The sequence below is a fragment of the Seriola aureovittata genome, chromosome 2 (assembly GCF_021018895.1).
Source record: "Seriola aureovittata isolate HTS-2021-v1 ecotype China chromosome 2, ASM2101889v1, whole genome shotgun sequence".
NCBI lineage: Eukaryota > Metazoa > Chordata > Actinopteri > Carangiformes > Carangidae > Seriola > Seriola aureovittata.
Genome location: NC_079365.1, coordinates 19,934,331 through 19,952,220, shown reverse-complemented (window position 1 = coordinate 19,952,220; position 17,890 = coordinate 19,934,331). Strand labels below are relative to the sequence as shown.

Sequence of the window (17,890 nt, the reverse complement as noted above, 5' to 3'; positions counted from 1 at the left end):
ATCAGTGTCCTCTTTTCACAGTCATTTAGTCATTTTAGCTACGCACAAACATTTACAAATGGTATTTAAAAACCATATACCTTTATTTCCCCTTCTAGAAGATGTGCATTCATAAGTTAAGGTTTTCTGAATGCAACAAATCCCTTTTTATGTTTCACTAATCTCTGTCCTTGTGGTGCAAATATGTCTCTCATCATGATTACAAATCCAACCTCACAGTACAAAGTCATGTGCAACATTTTCTGAAAAATTAGAAACATGCACATCAAGTGCTGTTATTGACTTGAAATTATGTTTTTGTTCAATACTTAAAATGGAAACATATGCTAGATCAATATGAATTTATTTTATGTATATCATGAACAAAAAAGTTTTTAAGAATTTTGGCACCATCTGGTGTTCTCTGGGTGAACTGCAGCTTTCACAAACCCACTGTTATACAACTGGATGAGAGTCTAATGACAATCACACAATTGATGTTGTCTGATGGGTTTATTTCGTTTCCTTTATTTTATTTACAATGTTAAAACAGTGCTGCCAAACAAAAAATAAATAAAATGCTGAGTCATGACAATGACAAAAAAAAAAATTTAAAAATTGGGGAACGTCAAAACAGCAACAAGAGCTTCATGCAGCTAATACAAGATTGTCCAGCAATACCTTAAAAACAAGCTGACTCTTCATGCTTTATAGCCACTTCATTGACCCAGATTAGATCCACAAAAAAGTTTGTCTCGTTCTGATGAATTCTGCTCCTCTAGAAATCATCTTCTCTTCATGTTGTGTAAGCGATGGAGGGATGTTTATTTGTCCAGGTGTCCCAACAGATGCTTCAGGGCAGCATGATCTAATTTGCAGTAGCCTTGTGTTCTTAACCAGTAGCTCACAATCTGCCACATTTACCATAAGGCACTTGTATGCAATTAGAAATGTCAGTACTGAAATGAATGTACAATCTTGTCCTGACTGATATGACTTGAGTACATTACCAGGAACAGTGCTACAAGCAGATGAATATACTTCAGCTTTGCAATTTGAAAACAACAATGTCGGTACAGAGGTCATGATGTCTACTGGTGAAACATTTTTACATCTCAGTAAAAAAATCAAAAATAATAATAATAATAATGGTGTCACTTGAAAACCTCATGATTTTAAATGTGTCAATTTGTTCAATTTGGGAATAAAGTTTGATTTCACACACAATAATTGTATACCCTGGGAAAATGGGTTCCCTTATCAGCCAGGACATCCATTCAAAAGTGAGTGTTTGGTTCAGAAATTTAAATGCTAACATTGACCACATTTTAAATATTTCGTCACTCTTCTGACACATTTGGTTTCCATGCGACAACAGTGCTACAGTCATTGCTATTATAGGCTGTACTGTGGTTTTCTTGTTCTTATTCAAGTTCACTCAGGCAATCGACTATTGATGTACAGTACATCTGATTGGCAGATTAACAAAAAAATGCAAAAGATACAAACTGAAAAGGCTCCTCATTTAAAAGGCTCTCTTTTCCTTGAACACAACATATATTCCTTGAAGATACACAAAGAACATCAGGTGAACTTATTAATTGGCTTCTTCAGCCAGCCCAGAGCACTCAACAGGCCAAGAAAACAACACATTCAGTGTTCTGTAACAACTTTACGGATATCTTACATACTGACATTTTCTCATTGTTTGCCAGTGCTAACTAAATTAAAATCCCAAAACATCCCATTTATATAAAAAAAAAAAATCTTTTTTTTTTTTCATTGCCCATATCAGTCGTCAGTCTCACGGTAGTTAAGGCAAAAAAGTAGTCTTTGTCGTGGGCAGTGGCTTCTTCATCAACAATGTCCAATGTGTCTGTACGCATCTAATATAGTTATTATGTTGTATGTTTGTGCATTCATGCATGTCTATGAGTTGTGATTTTCTGTCCTCCAACGTTGTGCCAGTCAAAACCGGCAGTGAGCATCAGCGCTCCCTGTGCAGGCTATGAAACATATTGAGCAGCCAGACTGGTTCTTCAGTATTTACTGTAAAACGCTGTTAAAGATGCACGGTATAAATAGACTATCCAAGGCCAGCGATCAGTGGGCTACAGTATGGGAGAATATAGATCCAGTCAACAGTGTAACAGGCCACCAATATGCAAGTACTGACGCAGTACAGTGTGCACAAGATTTTATGATCTCAGTCCATGTGCCCTTTTTTTTTTAGTCCGTTAGTTCCAATGCAAAAGACAGAATGAGTGCCACACATGGTGATTTGAATGAATTCAGTCAGTCAGTGCTTCAAAGCGAGTTACGAGGTCCCGTCACTCCAGTGCGTGGCCCATTCCTTTTTATGGACAACTCCTGACTTCTCAGTCTGGAACTGTGGCCGGTCCTCGCGAGGAATCTTCACCGCGTGGTACTGAGGCAGTTTGTCTTTGTAGTGGGCCCGTTGGAAGAAGCCACACTGTCGGCACAGGAAAGTAGGATTGCAAGTAGAGGATGACAAGGAAAGAGGGATAGAAGGGAAGAAAGGGGAAAAAAAAAAACAATTAACTGATGCCATATATGAGAATGCGACTAACAATCACCTGCATTTGTTTGCCCTTATTTCAGTAGATAAGATAAGGTCTACTTTCCAATATCATGCCTAGTAAGATAATCATCTCAGTTTTTCAACTGAAGTAGTGTCTTCTTGTTCATCAGACTGATGAAAAGAAAACTGATTATATCATGGTGACCTTGTGCAGAGTTACTTTTTAATAAAAAGCAAATCCACAAAAAAGCATATTTGCATGCTCTACATTGCTATACATTGCTATACAGTGCTATTAATATAATCCGCACACATTAATATGAACAAAAACATCCAACGACAAGTTCATTCTGACACCTGTGAAAATCAGTTGGTCATGAGATGCATGTCAAATGGGAGTGTTAAGAAATTGAAAAGCTTCTGGTAAGCGCATCCTGAAAATGAATCGTTTTCATTGACTGGTGCCAGACTGAACAAGTGCAGATAATTAAACAGTGACGTCGACGGTATAGCGGCAAAACACACTGCACAACAGCACAACATCTTGCAGCCCTGAGGGAGAGATGGCTGGATGGTGTTCAATAAGCACATATTAAATTGGGAAAACAATGCTGAATAAAGGAAACAGTTTTGAATAAATTCATACATTAAAATCCAAATTTTTGCTATTTATGATCTAATAACAGCGAATAGCACCACAGTGGCAAAAGCGTATAGGCTCTTTCAGCCAGTGCTTGATTCGTTAAAGAGACCTTCTAATGATATTGGGAAGCACAGCTGATACATAACCATAACTAACTACTAAACCCACCCATGAACAACAACTGTCCAATCGTAGCTTAGCAACCGCAACTAGGCACATGCAGCAGACCCCTCAAGCTTTGAATTTCTCTACGTTTACATGTGGCTAATTAGATTGAAGCTCATTTGAAGAGTTTGGACAATGGTGTGTTTTTTAGCCTCTTCTAAACAAAAGCACAAGTGGAAGGATTTTTTCTTCTCCACTGTACGCTGCAAACATTAGCATGCCTGGCTAACTAGCTTACAGTTAAAAACGCCCCATGAACAACTAGTGCATTCTTTGTGCATTATTTCCTCACACTGGAAAATGGTCTTGGATGGTATCAGAGTTTAGCCAGCATTAGCCCAGATTTGGGGAAGTTAAATCACACTCCAGCAACCCTAGTAAAGGTACCATAGAGTTACATTCGCAAAACACGCAGGTTAGTTCTCATCCTAAAGGCCTTTTCCTTGGTAATGTTAACATGAAACACTTTTTGAAAATCCGAACATAAAGCATTTATCTAACCTATTGTAAAGCAAAACAGGCAAAGAGACTAAAGAGATGAGTACATTGCATTTATCATACTGAAAATGAAGACTAAGATACATCGCAATACATTATTTCCATGTCTTTTACATGGATCACTGACTGGTAAGGATAAGAATTTAAGAAATATTCAAATGTGAAAAGACGGACTCACTGCATATTTGGCATTTAGCATGATTTAAACGATTACCAAAATTAATGCTAATTTTCACATTGCAGATCTAGAGTAGGTTAGATTAAGAGGTTAATATGGCCATGCAAACACAGCAACAGCAACTAAGGGGAAATGGTCTTGGAAAACAAGGTACTTCTTGTCATAATTACATCTGTTTGTTTTTGTGATCATTTGTGCCAAAATGTGCTAATATTTCATGCTGTAATGAACACCACCAGCCACACCAGAGTGGGTCAAGGAACAGAGCGATTGTGGGTGAGGGTTTTACCGCTTGGAGGGAGAGGAGGAGGGGAGAACAGGCCAGAGTGAAATATATTTTATATTATAGTTCTGATGCCTGCTTCTCCGCCTCCGAGGGTTGGACCCCCAAATGGGCGTGGTAGAACTCCGTCTCATAGTGGCGGCGCGGCTCACTGCGTTTGAAGAACCCACACTGGGGCAACAGATCACCACAGGGAAGTGGGGAAAGGTAGAACAGGGAGAAAAAACAATAAGAAATGGAAAAGAAAGGGGATTTAGAGATAAGAGAGTCCCCAGATGGGATTGAGAATAGACAAAACAGAGGGGGTGAGACGGAGGACAAACACAAGAACAAAAGAGGATAGATGAGAGGGAGCTGGAAGGAATAAAATGATTACAGGAAAGGACAGAACAAAGCAGACACAAATAATTGGACTGCCATGGAAAATGATGAGAAAATGCTAGAGTAGTGGCAAAGGGAGTGACAGGATGAAGTCAATGAAACTATATACAGACAGGCGTTTATCAGTCTTTGCTATGAGGGGAATCTTAAGGGGCAAATGTTCATTTTAATGCCCCACCTTGAAGATTTTCTATATTATCAATGACCAAATACTCACTGTTTTGGGACTTAGGACATAGGACAAGAAGGTGTCAGACCATTGTTAAAGTGTTATCTTGTGAATGTTACCTTCCACAGTATGCAGACCAGTAGAGTCAGAAGCAGGATGCCTGCCAATATGGCTATGAGGATGATCCACCAGGGGATCCAGTACTGGTCAGCCAGACCAGGTTCAGGGTAGATCATCACTGGAACCTAAGAGAATGGGAGGGAAAAAATCTAAGTGCTTATTTTCATCATACAAGAAATACAGGATCTATTTACCATGTAGTGAATCAATAAGTGAGTCAGGCCACAGTCACACATGCCTGTGGCGAAATGAGTTTGTATTGCTCTCTGACGGTAAGGATGTGCACAAAGTCAAGTCAAGTCACGATGTGCTGCCGGAAACAGTATTCCTACTTGTATAACAAAAACATTTCAAAAAGACGATGCGTGCCTGACACAAAGAGATGTAGGCAGTGTAAGTTTTGCTTTGCAGGAAGTGAAGTGTGCTGAGTACCTGTGCAGCAGCATCCTTGAGGACCAGGTGCTTGATGCTCGACTTGACAGTGATGTTGGCTCTGACCAGCAGCTCCAGAGCACTGACTGCTGGAAACTCCTGAGAGACAGAGAGAGAGAGAGAAATGAATAATTATTTCTAAAGTCGCAATAATATTCAAATCAAATCCCTCCCATACCAACATTTGGATTCATGTGGAATAAGTCAAACCACGGAAGAAAAGTACCATCTCAAAATTCATTGGATGTTTAAGGACCATGTTGGTTGTATATATCTTCTGTATTTGTTGTATTTGGATCTGATTATTAAAGCTGCAGCGCTGCGGTGATTCAGTGGTCAAAGCTGACGGCTGTAGTAACAGACTGCTGACTGTCTCAACATCAAAGCCTATTAACACCTCTCATTTCTCATTCTATAAATGCACTTGCTTCAGTTATCACTCATTCCCTTGCATGAGTACTTAAATCAGTGCGAGTGCCAGCAGCAGCTGCAACAATTGAACTGAAGCAGAGAGTGAGAGTAATGTGCATAAGGCTCTGATATAATGATGACAGGATGTTTTTCTTTCACCTCTATGAAGCTGCTGTTCCACAGTCTGGCATGGATCTTGAGGACAGCCTGACCAGAGAAGCTATGGAGGGGACACTGGAACAGGACACAACGTGCCGACCCCAAGAGACAATCCTGGAAGAAAAAAATGACAGATGAGCACTCTGGGTAATGTTTTGGACTGAACTGGAGACGGACATAAGCAGAATAGTGAAAAGCTAAATGGACAAAGTCTGCATCTTCTTTTGTGTGTCTACATTTTAGCACTATTCATTTGGCTGTATGCATTAGCAGCAAATCAATAAAACACTCCCTTTTTCTCATTTCTCTGTCCTTCCATCTATTTATCTCTCCTCTTGCATTATCTATTCTTTCCCCTCTTACCAGTTTGAGTGACTTGCGTCGATCTGAAGCGGCCACAGCCGGGGTGGTTCGTCCTACATTGTCTTTTGCCATCACTTGACCTTCATCCTCTGGGTGGGAGCGGCGTGCTCTCCCAGCCTGGTGGAAGTGATGTATTCAATACAGGCAGAGATGGATCAGTTACTTGAGATGGTTCATGAAAAAGCATTAAAATCTGCCAAATATTCCAGCATGAATTCTTGAATTCTCCCCCTGCATGAATTAATATCGGAAGCGCTGTTAATGAGAGGGTGTAGGCCTGATAAAGAGACTTTCAATTGCATTGTATTCCTTTTTACACAAATCACCTCCACTAATAGCAAACCCAATAAATATCAAAATTGAACTAAAAGTGGGCCAGTGAGGATTTCACAAATGATGGGCCGATGATTCCTGGGCTAAATGGAAAGGAAAGTGAATTCTACGAGCATTGCTGCCACTGATCAAACTGCTTACATTTTTTCTGTCTGTAAAGTAATTAACACACAGATAACCTTCAAAAATGTATTAGTATTCAATCATAGGAGGAGTGAAAGGCTTATCAATATGTCTGACAATCATTTTATTTCATAATTGAATGATTGTTCTGTGTAGAAAATAGTGAAAGATGTTGGTTATTATTCTCTGAAGCCCAAGTGAACATATTCAGATGTCTTGTTTTGTCTGGCCAACAGTCAGAAACACAAAGGTGTTGAGTTTACTATCAAAGAAAACTAGAAAATTTTCCCAGTTGAGAAGCTGGCACCAGTGAACTTTTGGAAATTAACTTGATAATTTGAGCTCTAGAGTTCTGGTTGGTTTCTGGGTGTCTGGGAAAATAATGAATGAATAAGCCCAACAACAAATTTTTGCCAAGGGGCCCCTCAGGAGGTTAATCCAGCCATGTCCTGAGATTCCTTCAGGTCACTTTGCTCAATTTAGGAACCTTCCAGGGTAAAAAAACATGACTCAACTGCACCTTCAAAGGTGGATGCAGACTGAGTGAAACTTAGGTCCATGGAAAAAGTGTGAAGAGTCTTTATTGGTGGTGTTAAATATCATTTCCTTCTAGAGTGAGAAATGAACTCTGCTCTGCTTACCTTAGGATTGACAGACTGTGGCAGCTCTGCAGGTGAGGAGCTCTGTAGCATTAGAGGATCCAGGGCCCCTGTGGGGGTGCAGTGTGTGTTTGGGTGACCCTCAAACTTCAGGCTCGCGGGATACAGGAGCCATTTCTCATTTGCCAGCTCGTATGGCCACATGATGTTTAGGAAGGCCGAGCCAAGCGTCTGCAGAGCTTGTCCGGGATTGGCCACCTAACACACAAAAATATTTACAGTATATTATTTGAGAAACTGTAGTAATTGGCATTTTTCTCTTGGGTCTTTTTTATTTTTATGAAAACATACACACACAAGTTCCTCACCACAAACTCAAAATCCACAGGGCTGCCGACGTCCTCCAGACTAGTCATGGCACTCTCTCCCCTCACTGCCCCGCTGAAGAACAGCTGGTGAGGACGAGCAAGCCTGCAGTAAAACACAACATCACATCAGTATGTCAGACAGCTGCACACACACTCACACAGCTTCACATGGCTGGTAGCAGTATTGTTTAAACTGAATTTTATTCAGTCAAAATTAACTTTCCAAGAATACCTCAAATGTCAAGCTGAATTTTGGAAAACAACTGGAATATTTCACATGTGACACTGTCAGATAGTTTGGAATAAGATGATTTTAACAACCTTAAAGCTGAAGGAAAAAGAAGGTGAGTGTGTGTGTGTGTGTGTGTGTGTGTGTGTGTGTGTGTGTGTGTGTGTGTGTAAGGGGTTTAATAAACTAACCATAAAAGCAGCTTTCCAGAGCTAGAGAAGGTCATAAACATTGACGTCACTGTTCAGGTTTTACTCACCCACTGACAGACAGAGGGAGCTCTATCACAACTTTAGCAAATGCTGTGACTGGGACCAGGTCAGGCTGCTCACTGATACTGAGAGCAAACAGTGAACACACACAGTGATCAGAGAATCATTTGGTCTGAACATGTCAAACATTTCCAATGAAATAACCAAAGGAAGATGTGAGTGAAATAAAACACTGTAATCCATCACGCTGTCATTTTGACTGAACTTACGTTGTCAATAAGAGATCTGCTGTCAGCTCAGTGGTCTCAATGGTGATGTTTGATGTGCTCAAGTTGATGGAGAATTTCAGCTGAGAGACAAACACACACGTGTGTATATTACAACAAAGGAAAAGACAAAAAAAATGACAGAAATTAGCAAAAAATGTTTATTTTTTATTGATGCTTCTGCTGATGTTTGTTCTTTAACATGTTAATGAATGGAGCAGGTTTCTCTGTTGTTCTATGACATTATCATCTTGTTTCAGTTGGTTTAAATTCTTAAAATGATGATGAATGGAGCGAACGATGAGCTTCATTAACGATTTATCTTATTTTCTCGATTTTAATCGTTTGGCCTATAAAATATCAGAAAATGGTGACAGACACTTGCCATAATTTCCAAAAGACCAAGATAAAGAAAAATATTCAGTTTATAATCAGATATGACAAAGAAATTAAGAAAATCATCAGATTTAAGAAGCTTTAAACAGCAAATGTTAGTCAATTAGTCAATTATCACAATAATTGCCAATTCATTCTGTTGATTGTCTGTTAATTGACTAATTGTTGTGAATGACTTTTTAGTCACATTTACTTCAGCTTCTATATTTCTTCAAACAATATTTTTTTCAGCACATTTTTTAATGAGAATGTCAGAAAATATATCCAAGCTAAAATTAAAGTGCTACATGCAATTTAATGATTTTATGACACCATTATTGATATGTTCTGTCTGTCTTCTGTCTTGTTTTCTCAGGTTTGGACTGAATCTACACTGAGTTATTTCCTTACCTTAGCATCTCGCTTTACAGGGTTTCCAAGGTCACATTCAACTTGGGAGCCATTCTGGTTCGCTTGACATCTCATCTATAGCCAGTCATGACAGATCACAGAGCTTTTTAGTACAATCTCACATGGGATAGGTAACTTTCACTGTAATCATTTTAAATATATGGCTCTGGTATAGAAACCCACGTCTAAAGCACCAGTTCAAGACTTGTTCCAAACGGCACTGTGATTTCACCCCATACCTGTGCTGGGACCCTGGAACCCGCATACGACAGTGTGTTTGGAAGGGAGATCAGCAGCTGAGCAGCATGAGCGTCATCTCCGTCGTCTTCAGGGTCAAGAGGGTCAGAGGGCATGTTAGTGACGGTGATTTCCAGCACCACAAGCCGCTGGTCTGACAGGGAGAACACCTGCAAGTCATCTTCATCCCTACAGAAAGGCAAGGAAGACAGTAGGAATGGAGATGAAAACACACATTTACAGTTGTCAGGAATACTTCCTCCACCTTTTACTTATATCTTATAAACCCTCCCGCTATAAAGGACTCCTTATTGTAAACTAGTACCTTAGTACTCGTATTTAAGAAACGTGAAATCAAGTTCAATTCAATGATCAATTTTCAAGTATTAACACTATACAAACAGTTAAAATACACTTTATTCCCTCTGCATAACATGATGTTTGTGTTGGGGTTTAGGTTACTAGGCAACAGTTTCTCAGGCAACCGATTACATTATAAAATCCACCAGCTCACACAGAATGGGTTAGGCAGATACTAACTTTGGCAGAGGGGTGAAGAGGTTGGAGTTCAGGGGTCGTGTTCCAAACTGGTAGCTCAGCCTCAGGTTGCTCTGGCAGATTTTGTCTGTGCCACATCCTTCTCGCAGGAAGTTCACCTTCAGGGGGTAAAACAAGGCAGACGTGAGATCTTGTGTGTAGGTGTAAACGTGTGGACGTAAGTATAAGTATCAATTTTCAAGACAGAATTAAATTATATAAGTGCTAAAACGTATTTTATTGCATTATACTTTTTTGTGTCTATGTGCTTAAAATACAGGAATGCACCTAAGTACAATTACTCCGTATTGTACTATAGAGACTTTCCTCCCATAAAAAAACAACCCCATAGACCAGTTGTGCAAGCATTTTTATTTTTAAGTGACATTTAGCATCAGACAGCATCAGTCTTTTCCGCACATGCCCCAAAACAACATGTTTACGTTAGACTGACAGATCCTTCTAGGAGTCCATGTTTGGAGGAGGTCAGGGTGGATCGATGGCTCGATGAAACATTGGACCTTAACGCGAGAGATTGCTACGTGTTTCTCTTGTCCAACTGATAGTCAATGTTGGTTCTTTTAACCATGACCATCGTCGTTCCATAAACTTAACCACGTGTGTCTCTTCCTCACCATGGTTAAAATGTCTATATAGCAAGTATTAGGGGGTTGAAGAGAGCAAAACCATGGATACAGCCAGTGTGTGTGTGTGTGTGTGTGTGTGTGTGTGTGTGTGTGTGTGTGTGTGTGTGTGTGTGTGTGTGTGTGTGTGTGTGTGTGTGTGAGCAGTCAGGATGAATCAGCAGAAGGCACTAGGAAAGAAAGCTGGCTGAAAAATATATAATATATAATAAAATAAAAATATAATAAAATATATAATATATTCTGCTTTAACTACCTATGTCGAGCCTGAATTACTGCAGAAAAAGCTGTTGATGGGAAGCACTACATAAAGCCTCAACTTGTTTCTACAGAAATCGGAGAATGGGAGTGACCAATTAAAATAAATCGTGACTATAAAATACTTCTTCCTTTTTTTTTTTTTTTTACAGACCTCAGAGTGCAGTGTGTTAGAGGGAGAAACACTCAGTATAGGCGCCAGCTTCTCCAGCCTCTTGACACCTGAGTGTCTGCGTGGTGGCACAGGCTTGATAGTATGGGTTATTGCCAGTGAGATGGGGCGTAGTTTGTCACGGATATTCTCCTGCAGAGACAGAGATTATGAAAATGGTTAATGGTCAACATTATAGCTGGTCAGAGAGTTTGGGTAGAAAAAAAGCATTGCAGCATTTTGACTCCTATTTCTCAAAATATACAATGAAAAGGAAAGTATTCAGTGCACCAAAACTCAGCATTAAAAAGGCAGATTGTCACCTTGTACACCTTTAGCTGTTATTTAAGCATTATCATTTACACTTATTTTTGCTACCAAAGTAAAATGAAAGATAAGAACCAAGACCAAAACCCACTCAATTCAAAAAAATTATTGTTCACAAATACCTCAAACTGAAGACCAGACACTTTATTAATTTAACCACACAATAAAAACTAGTTGATGTGTCTGATGTGGACAACATGAACAAATCTAAGTGACTGACGTGGAGTTGGAAGACAGCGGTGGTGCACACAGGGTGACGCTGTAGCGCCACTTCTTCAGTCTGACTATACTCTGGATCTAGTGATGTGCGGCCCAGGAAGTTAACACGGTGCGGGAGGCCCAGCTTCCTGCGCTCGGTGTCAGCTTCAAAGTGCACCACCAGGGCTTGAAGGGAGCAACACGGGGGCGATGCATAGATAGAGAGAGAGAGAGAGAGGAGAGAGAGAGAGAGAGAGAGAGAACGATTGAGATACAGAAATGTCAGGACACACACAGAGAGCACTTAAAAGCCCACCAGGGATGGGACATATAATAAACCCCACATCTTGGGGAATACAGTATTACACAGCTGTGATTTAATCATAATAAAGTCTAATGTTATCCCACAGATAAGGTTACTTTCCACTGTAAATAGAAATTACTCCTGTCACTGTGGAGGGTTGATACGAAGTCCCACGTGAGAGAAGGACAAAAATGGTCGTGAAAACTGAGGTGTGACTTACTAATGTGTGGTGAGTAGTTTTCTGGGTGGGCGGTGAAGGTGAAGCAGGCCTTGACCTCCACGCTAAAAAAGACAGATGGTGGAGAGTGAAAAACACAGTCTCTGTTTTTACTACTGCAATCACGGCATAAAATACCACAGAAGGTTGTTTGCAAAATTATGTTTTTAAAATCTGGGTTAAGTCAAGTTATCCTGGACGTTTTCTTACCAGACTCCATTTCTGCCCTTGCAGTTGTGCTGCTCCAGATCAATGTATTTAGGGTCAAAAGATATGTCTCTGATCACGTGAATGACTGGACGAGACCTTGGGGACACAACGATTTGTAGATTGACAAATTATGACTAAGTGATGTTAAAACAGACTGTATGTAGCCTATGCAAATTTTATGATAAAACTGTATGTCACTGTATGTTTAATGTCTGTTTAGATGCAGAATTTGATCCTGATTTTTTCGCACCTCAAAATTGAGATTTTTTGGGCCGGTATGTTTCAAATATTTCTCACCTGAAGAGAACCACTGAATCATTAAGAGAGCCCACTGCAATGTCTGGATATTGGTTATTGTCAATATCCAGACCACCTGAGATGGAGTATCCAAAACGTTTCACATCAAAGTCACGACCGTCCAACACCTGATGGGATAAGAAACACTGATCAATTATCATTCATTGTCATTAATTCAGCCAGTCTCACAATCCATTTATTTCCTTCATTCAGTCCTTTCATTCTTATCCCTCTTTTCTTCCTAACATTCACTCATTCATCATCTGAAACCTATATCTCACCTGAGCAGGTTTTGTCTCTATTCCAGCACCTGAGCCTCTGTAGATGAAAACTTTGCCATCTCCATCAAACGGTGCTCCCACAGCGATATCTGCACACATATACAGGAGTGGCTGGTTTACAGTTTTATTAGAACTGAAAATCCATCTATTCTTCTCATTTACATATGAAAAGTTTAAAATATAGCTAAACCTCAGATTATAATACAATTAAATATAATACGATCATGAATTCCTACAAAATACTTTTTTTGTTCACAGCAAGTTAAAGAGAAATCAAATTTACATTTATATTTTGTTTGGAAAACATAATATTTCTTTTGCACCAATATATATATTTTTGGTTTTAAATATCAGAAGTCTTAGGTTGAAACTTAAACACATGAATATCTAGACTCCAGGCACACCTGCTCTAAAAAAATACGGTTTTGGGGGTATGACAAATACCTCAAGGCCATTTTTCATGTTGGGTCATGATTAGCTGAGTGAAAACACATTGCTCTCACCTCCATATCCATCCTGGTCCAGATCTCCGATGCTGCTGACCATCATCCCAAACATGGAGTCATACGTCCCATTGAGACGGATCGGCCGAGCCTGATCGTCCCAGTGGCCAGAGGGGTTCAGGTACACATAAACAGCTCCTCCAATCTCTGCCTTACGGTCAAAAAAGTTAGGAGCTCCAACAATCAGATCTGTCCAGCTAAAGACAGGAACAGGAACAGAGAATTACAAGTTAAAGACCCCCTCTAGACATTATGAACGTATAATGCAAAATACTCTGCTGTGAATAATTATGTTTGTATGATATCATTTTTAAAAGATTATGAAAAGGTTTGATAGTGTGTGTAATTGGCTGAATCTGACAATGAAGCAGAAGAAGAGAAGTTCAAAATTTTTTGTTTAATTCTTTTTAAAATTACATCTACTTCTTCTCCCTCATTGAAAAATCCAGAATCCATCTATAAATATACAAATATGCTTCATTTCAAAAGTTTAACTGCTTTGCTCAGGTTGCCACTAGAACTTATCATTTTTTTGTTTGCAACCCACACCCTCACATCCTCAGTTATCCCTCTTTGTCTTATGATGATTATCCACACGGACTTCACATTCAGCATTCCCTCACCCGTCACTGTTCAGATCCGTCGTAGCAACCGAGTACCCAAATGAAGAGGCCAGCTCCTCCCCCCAGAAAATGTGCTGTGGCACCAGCCGGTACACGTTATCCTTCCTCAGCAGCAACACCGCCCCTGTGTGATTGGCCCGGGGTGCACCCGCCACGAAGGTCAGCTCTCTGAGGCTCATTATCCCCATGGCCGAGTCCACGGAAAAGCCTGACGGTGGAAGAAGAAGAAGAAGGAGGAAAGCAGGGCCGGGGAAGAGGAGGGGTCAGGGGTTAGTATTGACCGTGGGGCTCAGAGGCTCATCTCCTCTCAGTGTAGCATGCTCTGCTCATCTTCTTACTAATGAAATGTTTGCCTTAAGTGACTATTGATTTTATGCCAAACTCATGATGGGTGTAAATGTCCTGTGTGCTGGCTGTCGGAGGCCAGTGAATGGTTGTGTGTCCACTAGTAAGAGCAAAAGGGCAGAGGGAGACGTATTGGGCTTCACCTAATGTCTCACAAGATTCATGATCCTGCTGTTCTGAATCAGCTGCCTATGGGGAAGGCAGTATGTAAACACAGTAGGTGGATATTAATCAGATTTATAGCCTAAAGCATCTCCTCCTTTGTGTGAGTGTGCATTGTGGAAGTGTACATCTGTATGTGTGTGTGTGTGTGAGTGTGTGAAGGAATGTGAGGATGTGTTTGCATGTAAATCAAGTAAAGCAAAGGAGAGAACAAGTGGAAAGGGGGGATGGGTGTGTGTGTGTGTGTGTGTGTGTATGTGTGTTTGCTTCATGACAAGATTGCGTAGATATTTTCTTATCAAACTGTGAAAAATTGCACATCATATCAAACATTTCACCTAAACAGAAGCAACCCAATGCCTTTGCTTAGCTAGTTTAGAAAAAAAAAAAACCCAAAACATGCAGAGGGTGTGAAAAGGGAGGATAATCAATTAGGACATTTGTTAGTCCTGAGTAAACATGCAGAGGGAGACAAAACAGAGACAAACAGTGAGCAGTTCCAGGGTGGCGATGTGGAATGCAACAGTCTGCATCTCAGCTCCTGTAAAAACCAACTGACAAGAGACAAGGCGCTACGTTTTCCACACAGAGTGGCTTTTAACACACAGGCTTACTACAAGGTCGACACTGTAAAACTAAATGGGGAATGGAAGCTTAATGCTGCAAAGGGTTTTTAAGGGGGATGGGGGCCCTGCATCAGCCTCACAAAGGTGGGGCGAGCAGTGGAAATCTCAATAAACTGTTCTGGTTTTGCTTCATTTCATAGGCCTAAGAAATTACTTGTAATAATTGTGCGCTGTGTTTTTCAAATGATTTTGTCTGTATGATCAGTCTATATGTAATTATATTTTTATATTTCATACACCCTATAACCTCACTACGCCATTGTGCACTTCCTCATTACCTTATGATCACCAACGGACTATTCAGCAAGAATCTATTTGATGTTAGAAAATATCAATTGATTATTTTCCATTAGAAACAGAGAATTTCCAAGTATTACATGAGTGATGGTATGAATATTATTATTTATCTAATTCTACATTTCAAACTCAAAACCTTCACCCATTTAATTTCAGTTTGCATGGTATTGTGCATGGTATTGTGCCACAGTAGCAAAAGCTTGATATAATTGAAATTAATGTTTTTGTCAAGTCATACAACTCTGAGGCATTATGAAAGGATTCTTTGTTCTTTATTATTTACTCCTATAACATTCTTGTTTTATGTATTTATTTTGTTTCTTTCTTCAGTGTCTATTTTTTTCAGATTTATCCCAGCAACTAGAATCATAACTTATTTTTGTTCTTGCTCTTTTCCCCTTAATTTTGGACAAACTAAGCAATGTAAAGCAAGGACAAAGGCTGATGAGCATGTTTGTTTTTTGGAAAATGAAAACATGGACGTCCTTGGCAACAGTTGTAACCACTTCAATGTGGCATAAAACCCCCACAAAACCATTATATGGATGTGATTTGCTTTAGCCTTGATGGAGGTAAAAAGGGACATATGCCTTTGTTCAGTACTGCGCCTTGGAATGTCATACTATGGATTTACTTCATACTGTGGATTTACTGTTTGTATGTAACCATAAGAAAAGGAACAACTGGAATCCTGTGCCATGTGAGATTTAATAAGCATTTAGGAAAATAATTCAGAAATATCTACAACACTGTCTGTGTCATTTTAGTAAGCATGCATAGGTGTGGCATATCATCTGGTTAGGATCAACAGAAGCATGTGAGTTATGATGATGGCTAAAAGGTCATGTGGGAATTAGTGTTGTCAAGGAGACGGCTCAATATGGTGAGTAGGAGGGTAAACAGGCTTGGAGGTATGTGAATAAAGAGATTTATAGCAGATCCACACACTTAGTGAAAATTAAGAGCTGGAACCAAGTGATAACAATAAATATAAAATCCCTGTTAAGACGATGATGAGTCATTACACATGGACACGAAATACTGAGAGATTAATGACAAAGGGTCTCAGAATACTTTCATTAAAAAAACTAATGCTAGTCCACCGATTTGGTCCAGACTGAAATATCTCAACAACTACATTCCTACTCCCCAGAGGATGAATCCCTCTGACTTTTATGATACCATGACTTTTCCTCAGCAGTCTTCACTTATCCTGTGAAAATATCTCTACATCTACAGGACAGATTGGTGGAAATATTTAGTCATTCCTGCTTCCATGACGATGCATCCTAATGACTTTGGTGATCCCCGACTTTTTATCCGTGAACATCATCAGGTCCAAATTTAAATTAGTCCAATACTTTGGTTTACGACTAAATACCTTCAAAACTTCCCACCAGCCTCAACTATTCTTTGTGATTTGTGCTATCAGCAAATTCTACCATGTTATCATGCTAAACTAAGCAAAAACATTAGGCTATTCCTGCTTAACATCAGCATGTTAGCATTGTAATTATGAGCATATTAGCACACTGATATTAGCATGTACTGCTGCTAACATAACTTGGTCTTGTTTGTTAGTAAAACCCTTTTTATCAGTGAAACGACGACAACCGACGAGAAAACCACCACCACCTGGATAGCTTCTTACCGACACACACATGCAGACTGACAGACTGACTCAACACACTACAGACGACAGAGATCTACAGACAGAACAGATAAACACCCTGCTGCTACTCAAAGAGACAACCATCTTTACAATTCAACTACTAGTAAGGGACAAAAAAGAAAAAATAATCAAACACTAAAAAAAGTTTTCAATTAAATTAAGCTGGTTTTAGAATACATTTTCAGGTATGGATGGCTGTCTCTTTACAATAGTGAAGGTGATAATATCCCATGTTGTACATAAATTACGTGCTAAAATCCATACATGTAGACACGAGGCGGAGTTAGCAGAAAGGATTAAGACGAAGACGGACAAGAAGGTTGGACTACTTCAACTACAAGCCCGGTCCGGTCCAAACAATAAGACCTCACGCCTACAAACCTAAGTAGCTATTATGAGCTACATCCTCAAACGGTGTGGGCCGGCTGGAGGGCTCCAGAGTTTTGTACAGCAGTGCATCTTCAACAGGGCTAGCCATGAACAAGAGCCCTATGGCCCAAGACAGGAAAAGACAGGCAGAAAGAGAAAGAGAGACAGAGGGGGAAGTGTGGGAGGGGAGTGATGGGGTGGTGAAATGGTGAGGAGAAAAAAAAGAGTGACAAGAGAGAAAAAAGGGAGGTGCAGGTGAGACAAGCTGTGATTGATTGGAGTTTTGTCGTTGTGGTGCCACAGTGGTTTTTTTATTCCTGCAAAACCACTGGGTACCCGGTAGAGAGATGACATTTAAGGCTCAGACTGCACCCTGACATTGTACCACCCACC

General features: G+C 39.9%; 1 protein-coding gene across 3 annotated transcripts in view; it reads right to left on the bottom strand.

The window, feature by feature from the left end:
- Positions 1 to 477: 477 nt before the first annotated feature.
- Positions 478 to 17,890, bottom strand: part of itga7 (integrin, alpha 7) — a 37,795-nt gene continuing 20,382 nt past the window's right edge. Inside the window, exons 5-25 of one of the 3 annotated variants that reach the window (XM_056400355.1) lie at positions 17,510 to 17,617; positions 14,027 to 14,234; positions 13,404 to 13,600; positions 12,901 to 12,989; positions 12,620 to 12,747; positions 12,323 to 12,418; positions 12,116 to 12,177; positions 11,614 to 11,777; positions 11,070 to 11,219; positions 10,017 to 10,132; positions 9,479 to 9,665; positions 9,240 to 9,314; positions 8,457 to 8,536; positions 8,235 to 8,312; positions 7,747 to 7,849; positions 7,421 to 7,636; positions 6,324 to 6,440; positions 5,961 to 6,074; positions 5,391 to 5,489; positions 4,958 to 5,083; positions 478 to 2,452 (exon numbers count right to left, since the gene is read on the bottom strand). In XM_056400355.1, the coding sequence (XP_056256330.1) occupies positions 2,297 to 2,452; positions 4,958 to 5,083; positions 5,391 to 5,489; positions 5,961 to 6,074; positions 6,324 to 6,440; positions 7,421 to 7,636; positions 7,747 to 7,849; positions 8,235 to 8,312; positions 8,457 to 8,536; positions 9,240 to 9,314; positions 9,479 to 9,665; positions 10,017 to 10,132; positions 11,070 to 11,219; positions 11,614 to 11,777; positions 12,116 to 12,177; positions 12,323 to 12,418; positions 12,620 to 12,747; positions 12,901 to 12,989; positions 13,404 to 13,600; positions 14,027 to 14,234; positions 17,510 to 17,617 (2,669 nt within the window). In that variant the 3' untranslated portion in view covers positions 478 to 2,296. Of the gene's footprint in view, positions 2,453 to 4,294; positions 4,460 to 4,957; positions 5,084 to 5,390; positions 5,490 to 5,960; positions 6,075 to 6,323; positions 6,441 to 7,420; positions 7,637 to 7,746; positions 7,850 to 8,234; positions 8,313 to 8,456; positions 8,537 to 9,239; positions 9,315 to 9,478; positions 9,666 to 10,016; positions 10,133 to 11,069; positions 11,220 to 11,613; positions 11,778 to 12,115; positions 12,178 to 12,322; positions 12,419 to 12,619; positions 12,748 to 12,900; positions 12,990 to 13,403; positions 13,601 to 14,026; positions 14,235 to 17,509; positions 17,618 to 17,890 lie in introns of all 3 variants that reach the window. The other 2 variants (XR_008829967.1, XM_056400347.1) reach the window with 2 other exon arrangements.